Consider the following 26,137-nt stretch of genomic DNA (forward strand, 5'->3'; position numbering starts at 1 on the left):
CAATGTACAAGCACAAAAATGCCATCTGGAACATATGGGGACAAGTGTATTTTTACAAGCTCCCATAACTCAAAAACAATTCAGCTAATTTAATTCAAACCTTTTCCCCCAAACACCAAAACCAGCCAGCCAAATACACACACTTTTGGCTGGAGATTAAGCGTGGAAAATTCCAGCCCCAAGTGAATCTGTCAGAGGAGGTTATGAGCAACCAAATAAAAGGATGTTAAAATGGAAGATAGATTTCAACCTTAAGCATAGTATTTGCTTCCTGCCAATACAGACGTGAATACAATAGCACTTACAACAGTAACCACCACACACTGCATTGTGTAATTAATAATCATGAAGTCCTGTAATCTTCTCTGATGACTATAGGCGAGTTATACTTTGGTTTGAATGCATTACAGGACACCAGTGTGTAGCTATCTCATGATCATTCACCTCCTCTGTGTGTTTACTTGTTCTTTAATTTTTAATTGTATTTACTATTTGTGAAATGTCCTGAACTGACAGCATTTACAGACTGAAATGCTCTATTTACTCTGTTCTCAGTGCAGATTATCACATGGGAAACTACGCCATAAACCGCACAACATTATCTCACCAACCTGCTCAATCCTTTTATGGAGGGAGGACCTTCACAGACTGAAAGGTAGCCAAGGTCTTCTGCCCATTTCAACTTTGGTCTCCTGGCAGAGACTGCCAAAAAGAGGCCAGTTAGTGCCAACTGTGATGTGACACCTGTCCACGTGGGATTGATCTAAAACTTCCAACTCATTTGAACTGGCAACAGATGATGAAGCAAATGAACATTTTACATGCTAGTTGTCCTCTGTCCTCCTATTCACCTTGGGCCACATCCTCTGGGCTGCAAACTGCCTTAGCTGAGCAGCTGAGGATATTCCCCACACTGGGAAATCCCTGAGTTGAGTAGAGTTGGCACAACTGTTTCTACATCATCCTCTCTCAGTCCCCTCATTAAAGGGGGCATGGCCGGTGGCAGGTGTGGCCAAGGGAAGGGGGCAATATTCAGCTGATGTAAATACCTCTTGGGGGGTTACTACCAGCTGGCACAAATTAGAACAGCCCTAAGACAACCCTTACTTGTGCTGGAAACTGAACCAGCCTCTGATGCATAAAACCACCTTTGTTCCTCCAACCCTCCTTGGGTTCTCAGCAGACTCCACCTGGACAGATCCAGAAAACTGGGACATTTAAGTACAGTAGCACCTTACAGACAAGCATAGTATTATACAGAAATTGTGTATTAAACTGTGCCACCTAGGGAGCCGTACTATTTGCAATGGTCCACTGGCCATATTAAAAGATACTGATGTTACTCCAGGTCATACTATCTATAGCCACACATACTGTAGCCATACACATATACAACTAGGGCACAGCATCAGAGTATTTTCTTTCCAGTGTATATTTCCTGATAATAGTACTATTTTCTTTTCATGATAAAGCCAAGCAAAATATTTTGAAATGTAACAGCATATTTAAATAAATTATTGAAAAGGAAATTGCATGCACACACACACACATAAGAGATAACTACTTTTGATTGACAATGTCTTTTTAAGATAACCCTTTGTTCCATATACTGCATTCTATACAATAATTTCTCTTGGTATCTTATAACACCTTGAATCCACAAGGGCTTAACAAATTAACTGTAATGCACGATCAAAATGCTATAGCCTTTCTGTACATTTATGTTATGCTGTCATAAACATATAATGCTTGTACAGTATTGCAATTCATAGAATTATAGAATATCAGGGTTGGAAGGGACCTCAGGAGGTCATCTAGTCCAACCCCCTGCTCAAAGCAGGACCAATCCCCAACTAAATCATCCCAGCCAGGGCTTTGTCAAACCTGACCTTAAAAACCTCACAGGAAGGAAATTCTACCACTTCCCTAGGTAACCCATTCCAGTGCTTCACCACCCTCCTAGTGAAAAAGTTTTTCCTAATATCCAACCTAAACCTTCCCCACTGCAACTTGAGACCATTACTCCTTGTGTAATCATCAATTATGATTGATTACTGAATCACATATCGTTAATTGTTGGCTAACTGCGTTCCAAGTTTCTGAAATGTTGCAGCGTGTCAATCACATATTATACTTAGTTCCTTGAATCACATCTTGCCACACTAATTCTTTAATCACTTCACTGTTTAGCCCCTCCTCCCCTGCACACATACCCTTACACATACACACAGTTGAAAAGTTCTAATTGGACGATATATTGGAAAATTCTAACTCCATTATTCACAGCATACCAGCTATGGAGTTGTACCATCTTCTGCCACATATTGATAGTTTTCATAAGCAATAATTTTTATCCTATATTTTATTTAAATAAGCCAATAAATTCTTTTTCTAATTTCCTTAATAAATGGTAGCTGTACTAATCATCGGCAATGAATGTCAAAATGGTCTTTTCTGTAACTGTAGTGAATATTATTCCCTATAGAGAGGAATGGTTGATCACGTATGTCACAAATCTTTGTTTTTATTATGGCAGTATCCGCAACATAAACATATGAAATGTATTCTTATGTGTTTGTCCTTACCACTCTTTGCATAATCAAGTCTCTACCTATGCAACACTGCATTCATCACAGAAAATATCTAGAGTCTCCAAATCTGACAGGATTTTCTGCAAAGCCCCTGCTGAAGTTTGAATATATTATCTTCAAGGATTTTCAGAACTTGCAAAGTTTCCAATTACCCCTTTACATTTTGCCTGGAGCAGCACATTAAAGTTGTAATTTTATCTATCTTACTCTATCCTCTACAATTACATATATGACTAGAACAGAGTCTGGAAACTGTAGAGAGATGTGCCAGGATTACAAGAATTCTGAATTTCTAGGAAATATGTAGATGTGTATTTGTGATAAAAGTACAAAAACATCCACTCAAATCGTAGTATTCCAGAGCAGCAGTTTGTGGTTACGAGTCTATCCAACCTGATAAAATCACAGCAGAAATCCCACTGAACCTATGTCATTTTGGAAGCATGAATTCAACTAACAACTGTTCTAAACCATGATGATAGCTTTAATAGTTTCCATGTTACAAGCACCCTAAGCCTAACCTTTAATCTTTTTCTTAGTAAAATGACTGTGTATCACCCATACGTTGCCTCATTTTTTTCTCTGCTAAAAATTTTGTACAGATGCACTGCATGCTTTCAGAATTTGGGAGATTTTAAAGCATACCCTCCTTCAAGTCATCTGCATTCCCAACTGATAGCTCAAATAAGGTGTCCAGGAGATATACATACTTGGCAAAGCAGTTAAGTATCTTGTTTACAAGTAAGGAATTTACTTACATAACTTTCTCTTTGAAGTACCTGTAAACCATCTGTATAGATCTGTAGTAAGTAGTTTATTCACTGTTCTTCTAATACAGAGGACAAACCTCATTGTAGATCCAAATTACCAATCATCTCATAAAGACATGGTATTAGACCACCTTTTATTATTGCACATTATATACATCATAAATACTGAATCTGAAACTATTACTGAAAGGCATAATTTTGCTGAATATATTTATATCTGATAAACAAAAACAAAATACCTAAGTGAATTGAAATATAGTATCCTGGCACAGATTTTCTTCTTCAGTTTATATTAGTTGTTGTTAGCTACTGTAATTCATATTTCAATATATAATAGATTAGTAACAAAAAAACCTTTCTTGTAAAGTACTGTATCTTCTATGATACATTTTAATCTACTGTGCGTTAGCCAGTGCAAAAATTTAAAAGGCCATATTGTATTTCAGCAATCTGGCAAGGACTTTGTTGACAAACATATTAAGCTTCAAGCCAAGAGCTATACGGGCTACCGAAATGTAGAGAATGTGTCTGAAAGTAGCTATTATGCATTTTGTCCCCTGAGAGGCTTCTGGTATTCAAGCAATGTGGAAGCCTGGGAAAATACATGAGAATTGCTAACATTTCCATTGTTCAATAATGAATTAACCCAATTACAGCACAATTGGAAAATGATCTAAAAATATACATTACAATTATTGGAGAAAAAGAGACAAGTTTCTAGTATTAACTTCTTCTTAAGATTTTCCACAGCTAACATGAGAAGCATACTTATACTGTGGCTTTAGTTATATTCCTTGCTTTTCTACTGTACCAAACTTGGGTGGAAGAGACTAACTCTACCAATGCTAGAATTCACATTAATGGTCCAAACTATGTTGTCCTCTAAATAAAAGAGTGTACTTGGCTAGGACATGTGGTCAGGCAAAAGTCATGCAGGAATAACATACCAGTAAGCCTAGAAATTGGGAAAAAAAAGTTTTCCCCCGGACTAGACATCAACACAAAAGTGTATATAATGTATATACGAAAATTGTGAATATTTTATTGTATTCTGCTGTATTCCTATGTACAGTGCTTAGCATAAATAGGCTGTTACTTGGAACCTCAGTACACGTAATAAATAATAATTATTACTGTCAATGTATTTTTTAACATGCCATCACCTAGAACCTAGGTATCACAGATTTTTCACTGGGAGAAAAAATCGTTGGGCTAATCCACCATTACTATGACTATGAGAAAGCTTATTCAAAGACACTCATCTTTCCATTTAGACATAAAGGTGGTGAGACTCCAGCTCATCCTGACTTCTTGTGGAAGAGAGTTCCGCAGCCAAGGGTCCTACAGGGGGAGTGCCCTGACTATGGCTCCTGAGCATTTTGCTCTGGGCTTTGTTAGTTGTAGCATTCCCTATTACTTGCAATATCCATGAGTTATAGAATCATAGGACTGGAAGGGACCTCGAAAGGTCATCTAGTCCAGTCCCCTGCACTCATGGCAGGACTAAATATTATCTAGACCATCCCTGACAGGTGTTTGTCTAACCTGCTCTTAAAAATCTCCAATGATGGAGATTCCACAACCTCCCTAGGCAACTTATTCCAGTGCTTAGTCACCCTGACAATTAGGATGTTTTTCCTAATATCCAGCCTAACCCTCCCTTGCTGCAATTTAGGCCCATTGCTTCTTGTCCTATCCTCAGAGGTTAAGAACAATAATTTTTCTCCCTCCTCCTATGTACTTGAAAACTGTTATGTCCCCTCTCAGTCTTCACTTTTCAAAACTAAACAAACCCAATTTTTTCAATCTTCCCTCATAGGTCATGTTTTCTAGATCTTTAATCATGTTTGTTGCTCTTCTCTGGATTTTCTCCAATTTGCCCACATCTTTCCTGAAATGTGGTGCCCAGAACTGGACACAACACTGCAGTTGAGGCCTAATCAGCACGATGTAAAGCGGAAGAATTACTTCTTGTGCCTTACTTACAACACTCCTCCTAATACATCCCAGAATGATGTTAGCTTTTTTTGAAACAGTGTTATACTGTTGACTCATATTTAGTTTGTGGTCCACTATGACCCCCAGATCCTTTTCTGCAGTACTCCTTCCTAGGCAGTCATTTCCATTTTGTATGTGTGCAAGTGATTGTTGCTTCCTAAGTGGAGTACTTTGCATTTGTCCTTCTTGAATTTCATCCTATTTACTTCAGACCATTTCTCTAGTTTGTCCAGATCACTTTGAATTATAATCCTATCCTCCAAAGCACTTGTAACACTGACCAGCTTGGTATCATCTGCAAAACTTTATAAGTGTACTTTCTATGCCATTATCTAAATCATTAATGAAGATATTGAATAGAACTAATCCTTGTGGCACTCCACTCGTTATGCCCTTCCAGCATTACTGTGAACCACTGATAACTACTCTCTGGGAATGGTTTTCCAACCATTTATGCACCCACCTTATAGTAGCTCCATCTAGGTTGCATTTCCCTAGTTTGTTTATGAGAAGGTCATGCAAGACAGTGTCAAAAGTCAAGATATACCACATCTACCACTTCCCCCCTTCCACAAGGCTAGTTACTAGTTACCCTGTCAAAGAAAGCTATCAGGTTGGTTTGACACAATTTGTTCTTGACAAATCCATGCTGACTGTTACTTATCGCCTTATCTTCTAGATGTTTGCAAACTGATTCCTTAATTATTTGCTACATTATCTTTCCAGATACAGAAGTTAAGCTGACTGGTCTGTAATTCCCTGGATTGTCCTTATTTCCCTTTTATAGGTTGGCACTATATTTGCCCTTTTCCAGTCCTCTGGAATCTCTCCCATCTTTCATGACTTTTCAAAGATAATCGCTAATGGCTCAGATATCTCTTCAGTCAGCTCCTTGAGAATTCTAGTATGCAGTTCATCAGGCCCTTGTGACTTCATAGAATCATAGATTTTAAGGTCAGAAGGCACTATTATGATCGTCTAATCTGACCTCCTGCACAACGCAGGCCACAGAATCTCACCCACCTACTTCTGTAACAACCCCTAACTTATGTCTGAGCGATTGAAGTCCTCAAATCGTGGTTTAAAGACTTCAAGGTGTAGAGAATCCTCCCGCAAGTGACCCGTGCCCCACGCTGCAGAGGAAGGTGAAAAACCCCCATGGCTTCTGACAATCTGCCCTGGAGGAAAATTCCTTCTCAACCCCAAATATGGTGATCAGCTAAACCCTGAGTATGTGGGCAAGACTCACCAGCCAGACACCCAGGAAAGAATTCTCTGTAGTAACTCGGATCCCACCTTATCTAACATCCCATCACAGGCCATTGGGCATATCTATTGCTAATAGTCGAAGATCAATTAATTGCCACAATTAGGCAATTCCATCATATCATCCCTTCCATAAACTTATCAAACTTAGTCTTGAAGCCAGATATGTCTTTTGCCCCCACTGCTTCCCTTGGAAGGCTGTTCCAGAACTTCACTCCTCTGAAGGTTAGAAACCTTTGTCTAATTTCAAGTCTAAACTTCCTGACGGCCAGTTTATATCCATTTGTTCTTGTGTCCACATTGGTACTGAGCTTAAATAATTCTTCTCCCACCATGGTATTTATCCCCCTGATATATTTATAGATAGCAATCGTATCTCCTCTCAGCCTTCTTTTGGTTAGGCTAAACAAGCCAAACTCTTTGAGTCTCCTTTCATAAAACAGGTTTTCCATTCCTCAGATCATCCTAGGAGCCCTTCCCTGTACCTGTTTGAATTCATCCTTAACTTGAAGACATCTAATTTGTCTAAGTAATTTTTAACTTGTTCTTCCCCTATTTTAGCCTCTAATCCTACCTCATTTTCACTGGCATTCACTATGTTAGACGTCCAATCACCCCCAGCCTTTTTTGGTGAAAACCGAAACAAAAATCATTAAGCAACCGCTGCGATTTCCACATTTTCTGTTATTGTTTCGCCACCCTCATTGAGTAATGGGCCTACCCTGTCCTTGCTCTTCCTCCTGTTTCTAATGTATTTGTGGAATATTTTTGTTACCCTTTATGTCTCTAGCTAGTTTGATCTTGTTTTGTGCCTTGGCCTTTCTAGTTTTGTCCCTATATACTTGTGTTATTTGTTTATATTCATCCTTTGTAACTTGACCTAATTTGTATGACTCTTTTTTATTTTTAGATCCTTGAAGATCTCCTGGTTAAGCCAGGTGCTCCCTTATCATATTTCCCATCTTTCCTAAGCAATGGGATAGTTTGCTGTTGTGCTCTTAATAATGTTTCTTTGAAAAACTGCCAACTGTCTTCAATTGTTTTTCCCCTTAGACTTGCTTTCCATGGGATCTTACCTTCCCATGTAGGTAAGTTGTAGAGGGCTGGGAAGGGAAAGGCAGACAGTCTTTGGGATAACCAGTCAAGGCTTTATAAATGAGGACTGGTATGGTCGCTGTACGATGAAAGTGGCTTCCATAAAGGTAGATAAGAGAAAATAACATTTAAGAACACAGAAGAAAGAGGAAAACAATAGGCAGAAACTGATGCTTATCTGGTGACCCCTCTCCCTCCTTTTACACTAGGAGACATAAATTCATAAGATCCATTTCTAATGAAAAATGCACTAGAGCTTAACTGCATACATTTCAGAGCCACTGGTGCCAAGGGGCTAGTACAGTCTGTGTCTGTCAGGGTGTGAATTATGCCACTTCATATGATTTCACCTGAAAATGGCAGGACTAAAGATGTGAACATGGCCAAGAAGAGGATGTGACTCATTTGGAGTCCACACATCTACGAAAGGATCCAAAATGCAAAGTCCAGACATTTACTAGAGGATCTATCACCCTTGGCCAAAATTCACCCCAAAATAACTTCATTACATTGATTGGTATTACATTAGGGATGACTTTGCACCCATGAGCTATACATTGATATGGGAAATTTCCTAGACCCTGAGATTAGTGAGATCTCTTGCTAAAGGAACTTGCAACTTCAAGTATATTAGATATACTCAATATACTAGATATACTGGTAAGTGACGATTATTGTGCCTCAGAGAACTAACTATAAGACTCTTGAAAAGTTAAAGGAGCACTTTTTATGCTTATACATGCTTTGACTCAGTTACCAGAATTCTAAACATTTAATGCCTTCCTTAGAGTCCAGAAAAATTGCACAGATGTGTTTTTATGATGTAGCTTAAACATACTGCAAGCGGCCAAACTGAGGAGTGCCACAGGGTGGTATAAGGCAATTATATGTAAGTCAATGTAAAACACCATGTAAACAGATGTAATTAACACAGTAAAGGGTGAAACAGGAAGGGGTAGAAGGAAAAGAACAAAAGAGGGTTTAATAAGGCAAAAATAAATGAGGCGCGTGCACCATTCAGCATAATTAGATTCAGGCTCATCCTGCTTTATCTCATAACCACTTCTTAGCTGCTTTTCGTTACTTCCTCCCCAACTCCACTGAATTATACCCATTCACAACAATTCACCGGTCTGCAACTTACACAATATTTACCTCACCTCCCAATTTGGCCTTTTTTAAAAAATCAACAACAACCTTGGTTGGTAATCCTTGCTGATAAACTAGGATCTAGGGCAACAGCCAGATCAGGGAAGCTGCCTTCAGTATTCATAATTTGCAGTGAGTGGAGGGTTGATCTATAAGAAAGATGTGGTTTGCCAGTCGTAAGGGTGGACCCTTAGGGCACCCAGCCCTGATATATGTGCCCTAGATGACCCACAATCTCTGCAGTGAAGTAATTACTATTGCACTTTGTTCAAACTGAACAAAAAAGACTATTGAATAAGCAAATAAACCAATAGAACAAAAGTTGCAGCCAATTTGACTTCCATCCAGTCTCTCTGGGTAGTCACAACCTGGTGAATGCATTAACATATAGCTGTAAAACTTTAAACCCACTTGCGCCAGTGACTTAAATATTGTGCTTGTCAGTATTTGAGCCATGCCTCCATTGCTTCATATGATTCACACTGAAACAAGCAGGGCTAAATCTATGGGACCAGAAGTTAAGTAAAGGACCTGACCCCCCATGGCATCATTTAGAGCCCCGTGAAAAGAATTGAGCTGCAAGGCCAGAGGTTTAGTGAAGGACTTGTTACCAGATGTCAAACAGTGATGGGGGAGATTTTCTAAACTTTGACACTTAGCAAGACTTCTCTCACTGCAAAAGGTAAATGCAGTAGATAAGTTTAAGTGCTAGATGTATATAGCTGGATACCAATGACTGACTTTAGGGTACCTGAGAGAACTACAGATAACATTATAACCTTGAAAGGATTAAAGGAGCACTGATGCATATTAATGTATTTCATAAGTGTGGGTTCTGGAAAAGAGTATCTGTAATTTAGTGATTTGATTAGAAATTAAGTAGGTTTTATGGTTGATTTGCTTCAGTGATAATGATATGATGGGGAAAGCCTTTTTGCCTCATCTTTTAGATAAAACTGAAGAATCCAATGGAATTTATGTAGGAACATAAAATCTAAAGTTATACTGTAACTTTTAGTGAGCTTTCAGATTAGCTTTTTTCTTTGTGATTAATCCTATTTTCTAATTAATTATATGATTTCTGATAGTCTATTCCATGTCAGCCAATATTGTGTGTGTGTAAATATATATGTGTATATATATATACATATATACACACACCAGCGCAGGTGTGTACACACACACACACTGTATAGGAACCCATTCTCATGTATGAAAGTTTGAGTGACAACTGGAATTAAAATTGCCTAAACATTTCCATTCTAGCCCACTGTTTTCAATCATTCATAGTATACACTCAACTCTGATTTCTGAGTTGAAATTTTCCAGGCTTGCACTGTGCCCAAAGGTGATTTTTTAAATGAAAAGTTTATGTTAAATGGTTTAGTCATTTTTTGGAAAGTGAAAATATGAACATTTCCCCATTAATTATTCTTAAATTATAAATACACACTTATTTTTAAATTAGTGCCAAAGAAAATTTAAATTTGGCAGGTCAATAGTGCTCACTGAGAAGTGCCTCTGAGTGTTCTGGTGAAAACTGATTTAATTTGGGTGCGTTACCACCTGCAGAAAACTGCACATGTACATTTTTAATGACAATAATGCTAACCTTGATAAGATGTTTAGCAAAGGAAGGACATATTGCCCATTCATAAAGAGCTATATACTGTAAAGTGCTCTGTAGGAATGCAGTGTCTGAAGCAGCGACCCCTAGATGCCTTATTGCATTCAGTGGGCATCTTGGAAGATGTATATTTTGTACACTGCATAATGAACAAGACAAAGCTCCATGGTCTCATTCATTGAGCAATTTGGGCCTGCTTAGCAAGTAGGGCTGTATTTGATGACAAGCAGCAATGGGACTATTTATGTGAGCTAGGGTTTGCAAGGTTAGTCCCCTGCCAGGCATCCAGCGAATGAGGGAGAGGGGAGGAAACCAGGAGATCTGTTTGTCTTGCAAACAATTCCCAAGCTTTTCCAAAGAGGGAGGGTGGGGGTGGTGCTCTGGCCCTATTAATTAATTTGTTCAAATTTTTAAAATTCAACTATAGGTGCCCATCCGAGGTGCTCTAGGTACCTACCCAATCAACTAAAATACACACCATTAACAGAAAGACTGCCACTAAACATACATACTGAGCCCACACCCTCCTCAGCAGTCTTAAAAAAGAAGTAAAGAGATAGGCTTTGTAGTGTGCTCAAAAGGTTTACAAATCTGAAGAGAAAATAATAAATATGTCTGAGAGGAAAATAAAGCTAACAAAAAAATTGAATGAACTAATTTAATTACTAATACAAAATTATTTACTTGCACTCTGTGATGGACTAGTGCCCGAAGAAAAAATAGATAAGCTAATTCTCAGTTTTGCTATAAGTGATATGCTGCCCCTGTTGATTGTTGAAGGGAGTGGCTTTCACACTTTACTTCGCAAAATGATTCCCAAGGCCACTGTTATGTGTACAGAAACATTAAAACATAAGTTAGTGGGACAATACAACTTGGATCGTGAAAGAATTAAAAACAAATTGGCATCTCTGCCTTATGTTGTCCATGAATTGTCTTCCTTTTTGGAAGGAAACCTGGGCGTTATCTGTCACTGGACTGACCCAATTAACCTAACAAGAGAATCAGCAGTCCTAGGTTTCTGATGCTTCGCTGGAACACATTCATGCAACAAGATTGCTTCTCTACTGACTGAGATCCACTAACAGTTTGATCTGGACTCAATACAAATAACAGATGTACTCACAGACAATGGCAACAATTTTTTTAAAGCCTTCAGTATGTTTTCAGATGCTGGAGAATGATGCTGGAAAGCAGGAGAAAGAGGATGCGGGTAAAGAAATGGAGGATGATGCTGGTAAGGAAGTGGAATCACCAGATTCTGATATATGTAGCCCGGTGAGTACTGATGAAGTTTTGTCAAGCAATACTGCTGACTGTTAGTGTATATTGTACTTGCCACCAAACAGGACCTGTTTTTCATACGCACTCAACATGGTAGCAACTACTGATGCTTCTAGGGCTCTCGCCAAAAACTCCTCATACAAATGTGTTTTTTAGAAGTGTGGCAGGTAAGTGCTCTGCACTACACACCAAAGTTCAAAGATTGCTGAGACTGTGAATGACACACTTTGAAAAACAATTCCCAAACCTAACTCTGTGTGCTGGAATTCAGAATCTGATTGCTTTCCACACATTTATGACATGAGTAATAGGATTTAAATTGTGATGCAGCATCTCCAGCTGCCAAAATTCTCCAACTCAGAGCTGGAATTCTAGGTGAGTAGTTGGACATGATGCCCCCAATTTCCACTACACTTGACAAACTACAGGGGGAGGAGAACAAAGTCTTTCTATGGTGCGGTTCTGCCTATTGGGTTTGTGCTAAAATCCAGACTTTACATGTTTTCTCCAAAATGCAGTTCTTGCTTGGTAGATAATTTGAAGGAGGGACTTAGAAAATGGTTCAGGCATATTTTGACCTTTGATGTAGTGGTGAATAACAAAAGTACTAAGCCATTTGTTGTTATTCCTGTGTTGTACCTATTTCTTAAGTTGCATTAGCTGCAGAATCAGGATAAGAGAATAAACGAAGAGGAACTTTAAAAAAAAAAAGATCTGGTTTGTTGTGACACCTTACTGAAGCCTGTAGATCAAGTTACTTCATCTAAAGCTGCCACTAATTTTGACGGCTTTGATGATTAGAGGGGCATCTGCATCTGACTCTGACTTAAGAATTCTTGGGATGCAATTCCTCAATGATCCATTGCATGAACTGGATCAACTGGACCAATGATCCATTGCATGAACTGGATCAACAGTTATTATGCTTTTTATCAAATTTAATATCAAAGAGCCAAGCTCTGCTCCTGGGGCAAGAGTATCCAGTTATACTGGACGAATCCTTAGGCCAAGAAGGAACTGTCTTCAGGATATGTGTGAGATTATGTTGTTATTGAAGAAAAATGCCCACTTCATGGAATGATTGCTGTACATAATATGTACATGCTGTATGTAATATTCTTATTAATAAATTTATTACGGAAAGTAAATTTATACATTTATTTACATTTAGAGATTTTTTCATTGTTATTCCATGCTTATTTGTATATATGAATAAAATTTAATTGCTGCTCTTTTTCTCTCTCTTCCATTATGTATTATATTATTTAGGCCGTAGTCCATATATTGACCAAATAATTGCAGGGAATACAGGAGTTGAAAGTACTAGAACGTATACTTGTACTTATAAACACATAAATACTATTTCCATGGAATATTTACATTTGTATTTATAAGTGCTTCTGTAATACTATTCTTAGTTGCTTAAACTTAAGCTCTTTTTATTAGTTCTTACAGGAACACTGTAAGCAGGGCCAGGGTAGAATAATGAAACAGAAAATTCACAAAGGCTGAATGGAACATAATCACCTTTGCTTGGCACATTTTTACTGCAGAGGTTCTATTTTAATCTAAAATGACACAAATTTAGCAATAGTCTCTAGCTACACAATCCTTCTATACATTATAAATATGTCTGCCATGTCAGTATAATTATACAGGTTAACACCCATATTTCCAGATACACTAACCCAATTTATAGTAGTCTAATATTATTCTTCTCATCCACAATGTAATAATTCTAACAGAGCTGTTTAATGATCAATTTTTCCCCCACTCCTCCTACGTCTCTCTAAAATGTATTGTGCAGTGTTCAAATTAAACTGGTCAGTCCCAAGAGACCACACTTGAAGCCCATGTATGCACCATCTGCACAACCTGATCCTATCCATGCCTGATAGTGGGATGATGCCAAGTTTCAAAGCCCAGAACCAACCACTAGAAGAGGACAAAGAGTTGGTGTTTCGTCTGCCAGCTGAGTACTCCTCATGTTTCAGGACAGTGGTGGGCACTTTACAAATGCCATACATAGACAGAATAGATTGAAATAGTTCCATTTACTCTGAAGCACATCACAAACTATGTTTATATAATCACATGTACAGCAATGACTTCATTTTTGCAGTGTTAATGGTTAGAATTTAATTGCACAAAATTCAGCGAAGCATTCATTAATTCATGTTTTGTAAGCATTCTAAAACATTAATCTGAAGGGCAGTTTGGAAAATGCCAGAATGTTAAGAGTTAATGAGTTTCTTTCACTAAATAGTTATGGGCTTATATTTAATCATTGAACTACGCAGAGAAGAAGTCACTACACTCAAAATAATGTTGCCAAGGAGGAGTGAGTTTCCGTAAAAATGTACAAGTTTAATAAGAATATACTTTAGGTTCCTAAAGCATTCTGGTTTTGGTCACTGTACCTATACATAACAAGAAAATAATCTATAGATGGCCAGCATTTCTTTCGGCAACCGAACACCCATAGCATCAGTCAAGAAGCAGACAAAATATGTGCTTTTTAAAAAAAACAACCCTACAAGGAAATACATCAAATACTATTTGTCATTTACTTTAATTCTTTAAAATTAAATTTAAAATTAAAATTAAATGCTATAGTGATAAAGCAGAAACCTTTTTGCAAGTGGTATTTTAACAAAGAATAGAATGAAAAAGAAGTTATAAAATTCAAGTTACAATAAAAGCAATAAAATGGTATTGCAAAATCTCAAAGACTCATCTACTGCAAAACTGACAAGAGAAAAACTTGATAAAAACCACAACAGGTCTACTCTGATTTTTACATTGTTGAATTTAATAAACATATCTTTCTGGGTCAAATGTATATTTATGAGTCAATTTTTTTAAAATGGCACAATTAGGCTGAAAATATATACCTGTAATTGTGCACACAATTAGTATAAAACTGCATGCCCAAATGGTAAAATGTACATGCAAGTGGCAAGACAGACCCTTGATTATTTGTACACATAAATTCAGTAATTGTATATGTAACCTCAAATGTCTTTTCACATACAGAGGTCGAGTCTTCATTTTGAAAATTTGGCCCTTTGGTATTTATTCAATATTTTCCACTATTTCAACTGCTTTAAAAGGTGAATCAAACCCTTTTAAGCACGCATTAGGTTTTTAAAAATTTCTTGGTAAATATTTGGTAAATGCTGTTCTACTGAGTTATTTTTTAATTTCCTGCAGTAGAATCCTCCAGTGAATCACAACAGATATCCTTGTCTCCTATAGAAAGAGTACATTAAGAAGGTGTAAAAACATCCATATGCAAACTGGGAAGCCAGTCAACTCTACACATTCATTTTGAGGAAAGAAAAGTTTGTAGAAGAGCAGCAAACTGTGCAGTTTATGTGATATGCACTCATAGACATTTTTGAAAGAAGCAGAGATACCAGCCAAAATAGACCTATAAACCTGAATTACTGATAGCAATTTACCTCCTAGTTTTTTTAACTGCCTTTGCAGGTCATATTATTTACATTTTACAAATGACAGCCCTTATATGTAGCAGTAAAAAGGCCTCAACTCAGCCTCTCTTACGTGAGCACAATTATTTATGAGTGCCAAAATTGAGGTAATTTGTTTGCTTTTACAAAAAATCAGTCCTGAAAAAATTTCATTATCCTTTACTTATGTGAAAATATTTCATACACACAAAGCAGCCAATGTCAGCTTTCAGGTCCAAAAAATTAACATTAAAACCTATTTCTTATTAATATAGTAACAATTTAAGCAGTACCAAATGGATGTTATGGAAATATTTTGGATACATGATACAGAATATTTTAGATATTAACTTTATTGAAAATAACCAAATTAAAATGACCATGAAATTATCTTTGTCTTTCCAAAAGAACAACAATTACTAATTCTGAGTTTGGGCATTCTCTGAATTAAAGGATTTTTTAATTTTCCACATAACATGCCCATTTTCTACTTGAAATAGATCCTTCACTATTTTGAAACTAGTACTAGCTATTATGGAATCACACCAGACATTTCAGTGGTTGAATCTCTAGGACATATGATGCTCTGAGTGAGAAAACTAACTGTAGAATAAATTTAGTTAGCTATTAAACAATTATTTACATGTGCTTTTACAGCTAAAAGTAGGTCTATCGTTTCTATTACAAAGTTTAAAATACCTACAGTTTATTTTCACTGTCTGAGGAACTCTATACAATTGCCAGAACAAGGGCTCTAATTAGAGTAATCTTTTCTGTAACCTGATTGTCTGTTGTTTTCTTCCAGCTCTAACAGGATTTGAATTTGAAGAACATACAATACACTGGGTCTGTGTAACCTGAAACAATTTTCTTCCTTAATAACCTCACTGCAGTACTTGAAAATTAACAATTATTCATTTCGCCATGAGCAAATAACTGAATGACTGAAATTCACATCTGTGAAGAATGGTATAGTAAATCACAGATTAGCACTCACTCTCAACAAAAACATTTCCCTTTGCTTATACCTAACACAAAGCCAACCTTCAGTGTGAGTCTTCTCCTTTCCACCAGACAAATTTTATGTAAGTTTTAATCAACTTCGTCTTTGGAAAGAAAATATTTTAAAAAGCAGAGAACTAATGACGGTAATAAAGATTTCATTCAATGGGGTCTGGGTTATAAAACAAATCTTTTTACAGAACATGTGCACAATGCATATTTCTATATAATGTTAACAGTCTGGCTCATGTTCACACAGCATGGCCTATCAAGGCCATATAACAGATTTTATGTTCTCAGTAAAAAATGCTGTTCTAGACATTTTTGTACAGAATTTACTATTTTGGACTGAGTTCTCATGAAATTATGCCCCCTTGGTGAGAATTCTTTTGAAATTACAGCTGCTGTAAATTCAGAAGAATTCTTTCCAGATGGCCTCCTCTACTGAGCATCTTGACAATCTCTCAAGTAGTGACGGATCATCTCTGGTGTGGGGTGAGGTGGGTGGTGGGAGGACTGGCATAAGATCTCTATGGAATGAAGAAGAGCATGAGTAAGATTTGTGGGCATAAGGGGAAAGTGAAGGCCATTATGGGCCAGTTTCTGATCACTGAATAGTACTTTACTCCACAAGTGGGCCACGGTATTTGGCTCAATAGGAAATCAACAGGATCCATTGGGGAGGTAGGTGCTATCTGGCATAAATAAGGGAATCAGAATCTAGCTGTATATAACTTCTATATATTTCAGTGTTTTGAGTGAAATTAGCCATAACCACTGCTGCAAAGTGGCAGATTTTTCCACATATTTAACAGACATTTCTGTAGTGCTCTGAGGGATTCAGGTTTTCAGTGGTCTTACCTATAGTTTTCACAACTGAAGATGACAGCAAATAATGCAACAGACTATTTAAAAAGTTAGAATTGTTAACAAATCTTAGGCACTCAGATAAAAAAAATCAACCTTTAATGTTATTAGTCCATACCTGAGCAATGGCTGTTTTGGATAAGAAGCTTGGTCACTATTTTGGCATGGCTGAGCTTTTTTTGTGACTTGCTTATAAATATTCCTTGCAGTTACTCCGATCCATAGCATAGTGGAGAGGGTAGAATAATGCAATACTATGCCAACCTAAAACAAGAGGGTAATAGTTACAGAAATCGGCAAATGGCCAGTAAAACAAAAATACTTTGTAACATAAGCCTATTGTACAAATGCACAAGTAAACCAGAATAATTTTATTTTAAATGAACTGAATTTGTGATTACCTTAACAACATTTTTGCATCTCTCTGGTTACTTCTAATCAGTGCAAGAGAATTAAAATGATTTAAAAAGCAGGTGGCATCTCTTACTTAAACTAATGTTTAAATTATAATTGCTAATATCTGAGACACCCAGTAAGGTGTTATGAAATCAGAACACATAAAATGTGTTTTCTGAGAGCATCATTAGTGGCTACTCACTGAATGTGCAAATTTAAGCTTATGGAAGATTAGCTTGATTCTCAACGTTTTGTTAGCAAGGAACCTGCCACTGCTTTGCTAATTATGCTGCATATAATGCAAATTTCAAGTCTGGGGTCAATGAAAAGGCAAACGTTTTGTCTGAATTTGTACTATCAGCATTAATTTTAGTAAGTTTTGTGGAAGCAGTATATCTTTTCCCTCTCAGCTAGGTACAGCCATGTATGACCTGATGAAATGACCCATTAGTAGATTGGGATAGGATCCTAGCATCTCAGGCATGCTAAGAAAAAATATTTCTGGTGTCTTTAAAAACTGGCCATTTTAGCCAAAAGTAGGTGAAGAAGATTTGCATCTTTTAAAACAGTACTTAGTACGGAAATAAAAGAAAAAGGAAGTACAAACCTAAAAGTGTGGCTGTCCTGATCTTTCCAATAAAGTGCTGTGTGTATCATTAAAAGTAAAACAAAAACACCAACGCTAAGATGCTAACATGTTTACTCTGCTAGTAACTGTTATTCATTACTATGGAAATAGTAATTGGAATTTTATCCAATCTACAATGCTTTATTATATTAGCTAAGTCTCCATCTGATTATATAAAATGAGGTTACTTTTGAAGCAATAACCTGACATTTTGCTGTGACAAGTAAAATATTGCTATAATTGGAAAGCCCATACATTTTTAAGGAATACAGAGAATTACTGAATAAAGCTAACACAAACCTATTATAATGATTTATCTAAACTAGAGTTCCATTTTTGCTTAAGTTGAAACAAAATAATTGATAGAAAGAAAAAACATGAATTTTGTTTAGGTTTAATAATACATCGTAATATTTATATATTTGCACAGCAAATATTAATCAAGGCAAAGGCTGTTGGAATTCTTTTCTTTTCCTGGGCTTGTCTGACATATTAGACAGGGGAGAGTATGGACTTCACAGTGGCTGTCGCTTGAGGTGAGAGAAACAGAAATAAGAGAATGAGACAACTATGCACCATCAGCTGGCAGATGTTGCCAATTCAGTGGCTAGTGCTGTCTGGGTTTATTTCATGTGCAGTTCACAGAAGAGTTTTGCAGGGACACAGTGAGTACTAGTATGAATCCAAGGGGGGCGGGAATGAGAAGAAAGAATCAGAAAAATATGAAGGACTAAATTGATAACATTGTTCTAGTTATTTCAGTGTAGGGCTGAGGCTGTGTATTGTATGGTTATTCAGAAAATATATCAAGAAAATATATATTAACAAATGCACGAGCATGAGGGATGAGTCTGGTGTCAGTATATACAAATGTGTGAAGTTCAGACAACATATGGGATGATAAAATTCCATTCCCTATTGATGTACCAACAGATATGGCCAACAATATAAATTAATGTGGATCCTAATAAAATAGTACAATAAAATAGCAACCGTTTCACTGCACTATCAAAGAAGCAACAGAAATGAGGCCAGAATAGAATTTCTGTGTCATACCCTACCCACATGACTTTTCTTTATACAATGCCCAACTTTCAGAGATTAGTCCCCTTCAGTAACATCAGATAAAACATGCTGACAAGGAAGAGAGACCATACATATTATTAGCTGTTGTGCAACCTCTTAAATACTAAGCCTATTAATATTGGTATTTCCTGCCTTTAATAGAGGAGAACATGTTTTCAGGCCCTGAATGGCTAGTAAATTTGAAGGATGATGGTGGCTCCAGACTTATTATTTAGCCAGACATATATGCAGGCATTCATAAAATATGCTCAGTGCAGATTGGGTGAATGCATTCGGCTTCTATATTCAAGTCAGAGGGCAACAGTGCCTTTTTTCTTCATAGATTCTAAAGCCAGAAGGTACTATTGTCATAATCTAGCCTGATTGCCTGTTTGTGCCTTACTTCACTCCATAAACACTGGATTAGAGGACAGATTTTTCTGATGTTAAATATGTATTCAATAGAACAGACGTGTTTGTCACACCTCATTTTGGAATATGTCAAGTGTTTGTAAGGGTACCCTCACTCAAATCCAGATTCAGGATATGGGAGTTCAAATGTATGCGGTGGGTATTGAAAGTCCTAATGGGTTACTTGTTTAAGGTGCTGAGTGGGGTTTGGGTTTATTTGTGTATATTGTGTTATTGGATTTGGGCCTAGAGCACACGGACAGATGCTATATAAAAATCCAAACAAACAAATAGATTAAAAATTAAGTAGTTTAAACACGATGTGGATGTGGTGCTCAGGTTCATCATTGTGTACAGATGATGTACACACTTGCATGACGGGCCCTGTTTCCAGTATGGAGAAAAGGATAAAGATTGAGGATACTAGATCTACACAAAACAGAGGGGGAGGGGGAGGGAGACTTTCCTTATAACCTTCAGACTAATGCTTAGAGCACTCACCCAGGATGTGGGAGATCGCGGGTTCAAGTCCCCACTCTGACTGATAAGGAGAAGGGATTTGAAGAGAAGATCTGTCACCTCTCAGGTGAGTGCTCTAACCACTGAACTATGGGATATACTGATGTGGGTCTCTCTCTCAGTCTTTTCTGCTGAAATTGTTCCATATCAATTAAATAATTGAATAATTAAATATTAATTGGGCCAGAGAAAGAGTGAGAATGACGCTATAGCAGGGGTAGACAACCTATAGCACGCGTGCCAAAGGTGGCACGCGAGCTGATTTTCAGTGGCACTCACGCTGCCCGGGTCCTGGCCACTGGTCCAGGGGGCTCTGCATTTTAATTTAATTTTAAATGAAGCTTCTTAACCATTTTAAAAACCTTATTTACTTTACATACACCAATAGTTTAGTTATATACTATAGACTTATAGAAAGAGACCTTCTAAAAACATTTAAATGTATTACTGGCACGTGAAACCTTAAATTAGAGTGAATAAATGAAGACTTGGCACACCACTTCTGAAAGGTTGCTGACCCCTGCTCTATAGCCTAGGACACGCCCCTGAGAAACAGATCACTGGCAGAGACAGGCGCTTCCCTGCTGCCTGGACTTAGGTACATATCTCTGAGGGGGGGGGGGTAGGGTTTAGGACACACCCATCTCATCCGATGATACGCATCTCTCACTGGTATTTTAGGAACAAGACTGTGACCCACAAAGCCTGAGTTAGGCACCTAGGTTCCCTATACAATGATTGGATTGCCTGCCTGTCTCTCCCCACTCATTGTATAGGAAACCTAGGTGCCTAACTCAGGCTTTGTGGGTCGCAGTCTTGTTCCTATGATTTTCTAGGTACTTAAAAGTTATGCATAATGTTGCAATGCTTAAGTCCATTTGTGGATCAGAGTCAGAGAGACATGCTCAAGATCACACAGCAAGCCTGGGGTAGATTAGAGTATTGAATTCAGGTCTCCCAAGTCCCAGGCCAGCACTCTAATCAGTGGACCATCCTTCCTCTCTTTACAAATGACAAATAATGAGCATCTAATAGGTAGCAAAATGAGGTAAACCATTTGAATGGGATTTTCATGTCTGAAAGGAATTTTTAGATGTTTGGATTTCAGATTAAAATAAATACTGTACCACGGAGAGAAGTAATTGTTTTTCTTTAGTTCAACTACTTGACATTCAAGGATATAATAAGATGAATTAGTGGCCTAGTGCAGAAAACAGCCCTTGTTCATACCATTAACTCTTTCTCCCTAAACTGGGATCATTGTGAGACACTTAATTCTGGGGTAGAGCAATGGTTAAACTCAAATATTCTGCAAAGACATCTGCTAATGAGGTAGAGCCTTAAGGAAATTCACTTTATTATTTCACTTAGGTGAAAGAATTGTAATGAGGTTTTGTCATGTGCAAAAGAAAGTGCTGGGGGTGTGGAGCTGAGTATGGTGAGAAAGCTAGGAGAAGATTCACTCCACAACACTCAGAGCAGTGACTCCATCAGAAAAGGCTGCATTTGGAATTTTCCACCAAGCATTGCACTATAAAACAACAATGCAGACTTCCCTCTGTCCTTTCCTTTGTTCCTGGGCTGCATTTATGTTGCATTTGTAAAGCAGGGAGAGACACCGAAGGTACTGTAACTATATCCCCAATGGAATATATGTTAACTTGTTTTAATGCTTCTTTGAGATAAATCATTTGAAACAGCCATCTTTACAAAATGTGTGATTAACAAGCAATGTTATGGTAACATCCTCTTCAGATACATCCTATCGGAAAGAAGATCAGATAGTTCTGTACCAGTGTTCTTTTCTTTCTGCCCAGGTCCAGTTGTGCTTGCAAGAATTTAAAAAAAGGATCAGCCAATCCTCATTCCTGCTTACACAGTCCTGAGGGACACCTGAACCAAATATGGCTATTTAAAAAGGTTCTGCCCTGGACTGACTGATCTTGACGATGGCTGCACTCATTGTGTGCACCCACTCCACAGGGCCTTGTGTGGAGCTGCTTGAGCGGCTATTGGGTATCATCATATAAATGAGCTCCCAGACACCCTGAGAAGCCATATGTAGGTCTCCCTTCTTTCCAGTACTGGCCTCTTACAGGTTACGTCAACGCTGCTGCAGCAATAATACCCAGAGAGCTGTCAGAAGAGGAGACAGGTGCCAGGACTGAGGGCTCTGTATGACTTTTTTACATGTGTATGTTGGCAGGCAAGGAGGTTAGGAAGGGTGGTGGTGGTGAAACAATGGCTGCGAATGGGCAGTATGTTCAGCCTGTGGTATCAGCTAAAATATCCCCTTCATGGGTTGTTCAGTCCATTCGATCTCCCCTGCTGTCAATCAGCTCCTCTCAGGGAATCAGAGAAGCTGTATGCACGCTCAGTGAGCTCTGTGTCATCCCTGGACCCTTGGTGAAGTACGGTGCTGACACTCTCCATAGACGGGCATGGTCTTATGTGGATGAGTGAACCTAATGCAGGTGCCTTGGGGGCATGTGTGTGGGGTCTCAGGATCTGTTTAGGTTTCTCTAGCTGCACAGTGTGACTATGCTTTATAATGACTCAGGATTTGGCCTAATACCATGAGAGGAAATAACTACCATATGCGCTGCATTTTATTAAAAAATTCCTGTAGCTTATCATAGAATCATAGGACTGGAAGGGACCTCGAGAGGTCATTTAGTCCAGTCCCCTGCCCTCATGTTATGTATTACTCATAACAGAATTATTAATAACTCATTTAACAAAATCTATTTTTCATTATCATTTTTACTGTGCAGTCTGCAAGGTAAATAACCAAGCAAAAATTGTAACAACAGATGGTCATTTGTGACCATGTAATTACATGGCCATGGCTGTCCTATAAACTTTCAATCTACAGATAAAAAAAAATGTAAATGATGTTTAGATTTGTGAGAATTTAGAGATTAATTACCATGCAATTGGCTAGATATTAAGAGAGATTTATCTCAAAATAATGAAATAGACAAAAATGTCGTAAAAATAATGTCACGTAAGGCATATTTTACAACTTAGTGTTTATTGCACTAGAGAAGCTTATAATATTTATAGGTGCTGTCTGTTGAAAGTCATACAAATGTAAATGTTCAACTTTCAGAACAGGTTACAGAAAATTAGAAACAGAATTCCTAAAATTGGTTATGGGAGCTGTATTATATAAATTCCTGTACTCATATTAAAAAAATCTAATTATATAAAATGTAAAGGACATGCTTCAAACAGTGTTAGAATTTCAAGTTGTGAAGAACAGGAGAATTCTAGCATGGAACTGTTGTCTTGTGGTTAGAACAAGAGAATGTGAATCAGGATTCCTGGGTTCTCCTTGTGGTCTTGTAATGCGACTTTCACTTAACCTCTCTATACCTTGGTTTATCCACCTGCGCAATGGATATAGTAGTAACAAACTCACTTGAGTGTTTTGATGTTATTTCTGTTCATAAAGGGCTCTGACATCTTCCAATGAAAGTATTATGTAAGTAGAAAGTATTACTTCAGCAAGAACAGTCTTGCAAATCCTCATTGGTATATTACACAGATCCTAAATATTTTATCACCATTTTTAGTTGGATTATATTTAAGAAATTCATAATACATTAAGCACTAACTGTATTAACTATGGGCCAAATATTGCCTTTATTTACAATCACACAGTGACATTGAATCCATTATAAAAATGGGGAGAATTTTGTGTCTTATTTGCTTTCCTCAGACAGGAATAATTCAAAGTAAGATGTGTAACTTGCTGTCTATTCCTTCCCTGGGTCACTATTCTAACTGAGAGATTGCATCTCAATTAAAATTTTACTTTAGAAATAAATTCTATCAGGAAATACAGAGGGGCATTTTACACGCTGCTATTTTTAGTAAGCCTGCTGAGCAATCATGAGTGCTTAGAAGAACAATTGCAACACTTTTTGATTCTCCTTGTTAGTAACAGAAATATTATAATGCATGAATGAAGAAATAATTTTTTAATTAAAAAAGTGGGCAAAGAATAATTTATAAATTAGCTAAAAAAAGGCAAGCAGACAAGTTGGGTCACTGTTCTCAAGTAAGATTTATTACTGGTGATGTTTTTTTATCCTCTTGTCTGCTAAAACCCCATGAAGCTCTGCTCACTTTTAAATTAAATGTGAGAACAGAACTTCTAATATATTAGTACTGCGGCTACACTGTGCAGACTCAGTTCCATCATGAGTAATGGAAAGAGATCAGCCACACATTTGTTTTCAATGGGCTGGGTTTCAAGACTATAGCCTGTTTAAGTAAAGGAGAATACACATCTCATATTAGAGGTCTCAGTGCTAATACCATTAGATAAAAGCTGAGTGTTGCATTCACAGATATTTTTGCTTCATGAAATTCTTTAGCAAAGGTCAGCAACAATATCATTCATGAGAACAGGGGCATCTGGTCTAAAGAATTCCAGAAAAAATTATTAGAAATACAAAGCTGGATTTTAACTGGTCCTTGTGAGGTTTTGCTGAGAGGGGAGGACGGAAGCAGGCTTCTTCCCTTCCTCTCCTGCCAAAGGACCAATCACAATCTCATTCCCTGTATCCAGGAGAGCACAGAGACTGCTCCCTCTGTGAGATTCCAGGGATGTACCTCCCCATATAAGATGTTTCACAGGAGGAGGAGGTGGGGATTGTGCAGCCTGCACAACACCCATGCCTGCATACCAGGAAACTCAGTGAGGCTCCCTAACATACAAGCCCTTTTCTGGGGACTGGGTGGTATAAGCATTGCCTCCAAAGCCTGCGCTGCACTTAAAATACATCGTTATGTTATAAACATTAAGTTGCTAAAATATATTCAGTGATTACACAGTGGGCATAAAGGGCCTACATTACAAAGCTGAAACAGGTAGGTTAGTATGATATTCTCATGGTAAGCAACCGCAAGAGTAATAATTCTAACTTTGCCCCTCTAATCTGAAGATCTCAAAGGGCATTACAAACATGAATAAACCATATCCCCCAACACTCCTGTAAAAAAGAGAAATAGTATTAACTCCATTTTGCTTTTGGATAGGGAAATTGAGGCACAGAGAAGTTAATATATTTGCCCAAGTTCACACAGCAACTCAGTGGCACAGATGGAAACACTGATGGAAAGAGTTCCTGATTGCCACTGCTGCATATTAGCCACAATCTTCATAGTGATGACTAATTCTGGTACATATGTCTGACAAAATATAGAATCTTTGATAAGAAAGAATATCATCAGTATTAAGTCAACATGTATAATTTCAGGGGCTTTTTTTTTTTTAAAATAAGAATAAGGTAACAAAGGTACTTACAGCTTGACATATAATTGGGTATTTTATGCGATTGATTCCACCAGCAAAGACAGCAAAAGTAAGAGCAGTATGGAAACAGAAGTTGAGAAGCATGTGCCATCCTTTTCTACTGATTCGGATTGTGCTGTTTAAAATTAACATATTTTTTCAATTCACATCTTTATTGTAAAAATCTTCGAATGCGTTCTTATATTTTTGGAAAAAATATATTTGACATATAGATTTCAAACTCTCAGATTCTTGACTACTAGACTACTTGCAGCATAGCGAGTCTGTTTTAAAGCCCATTGAAGTCAATGGGAGGTTTTTAAAATTTTTTTTACTGACTTCAGTGGGCTTTTTAAACAGGCCCAGAATGAAATAATACATGTATTTAAAAGGCTTTCTGCCAGATGTCAAATATGCAGTAGTCTAACTATGACAACTCTGAAGGATTACGTATAAGTTGAAGATCAAAATTCATTACATTAAATACATTCTTAATTAATGTTTATCAGCTTATACAGTAAAATACATTCCTGCTCTTTTAAATAGTTAATGACTTTTAAGTACTGTGTACACACACACAAACACACACTTAAAAATCTCATTCATACAAATGAAATCACAACATTTCTAAAACCAAACAGATTTAAAAGCAAGAAAACACCTTTCTGATAAGATGATATTTATCAAACCC

General features: G+C 37.3%; 1 protein-coding gene across 1 annotated transcript in view; it reads right to left on the reverse strand.

Moving 5' to 3' along the window:
* Window positions 1-26,137, reverse strand: part of ADGRA1 (adhesion G protein-coupled receptor A1) — a 468,757-nt gene that overhangs the window by 34,784 nt on the left and 407,836 nt on the right. The window contains exons 16-17 of the mRNA XM_074959108.1: window positions 25,459-25,582; window positions 17,241-17,386 (exon numbers count right to left, since the gene is read on the reverse strand). Coding sequence (XP_074815209.1) covers window positions 17,241-17,386; window positions 25,459-25,582 — 270 coding nt within the window. The remainder of the gene's footprint in view (window positions 1-17,240; window positions 17,387-25,458; window positions 25,583-26,137) is intronic.

Source organism: Natator depressus, chromosome 7 (genome assembly GCF_965152275.1).
Source record: "Natator depressus isolate rNatDep1 chromosome 7, rNatDep2.hap1, whole genome shotgun sequence".
Taxonomy (NCBI): Eukaryota; Metazoa; Chordata; order Testudines; family Cheloniidae; genus Natator; species Natator depressus.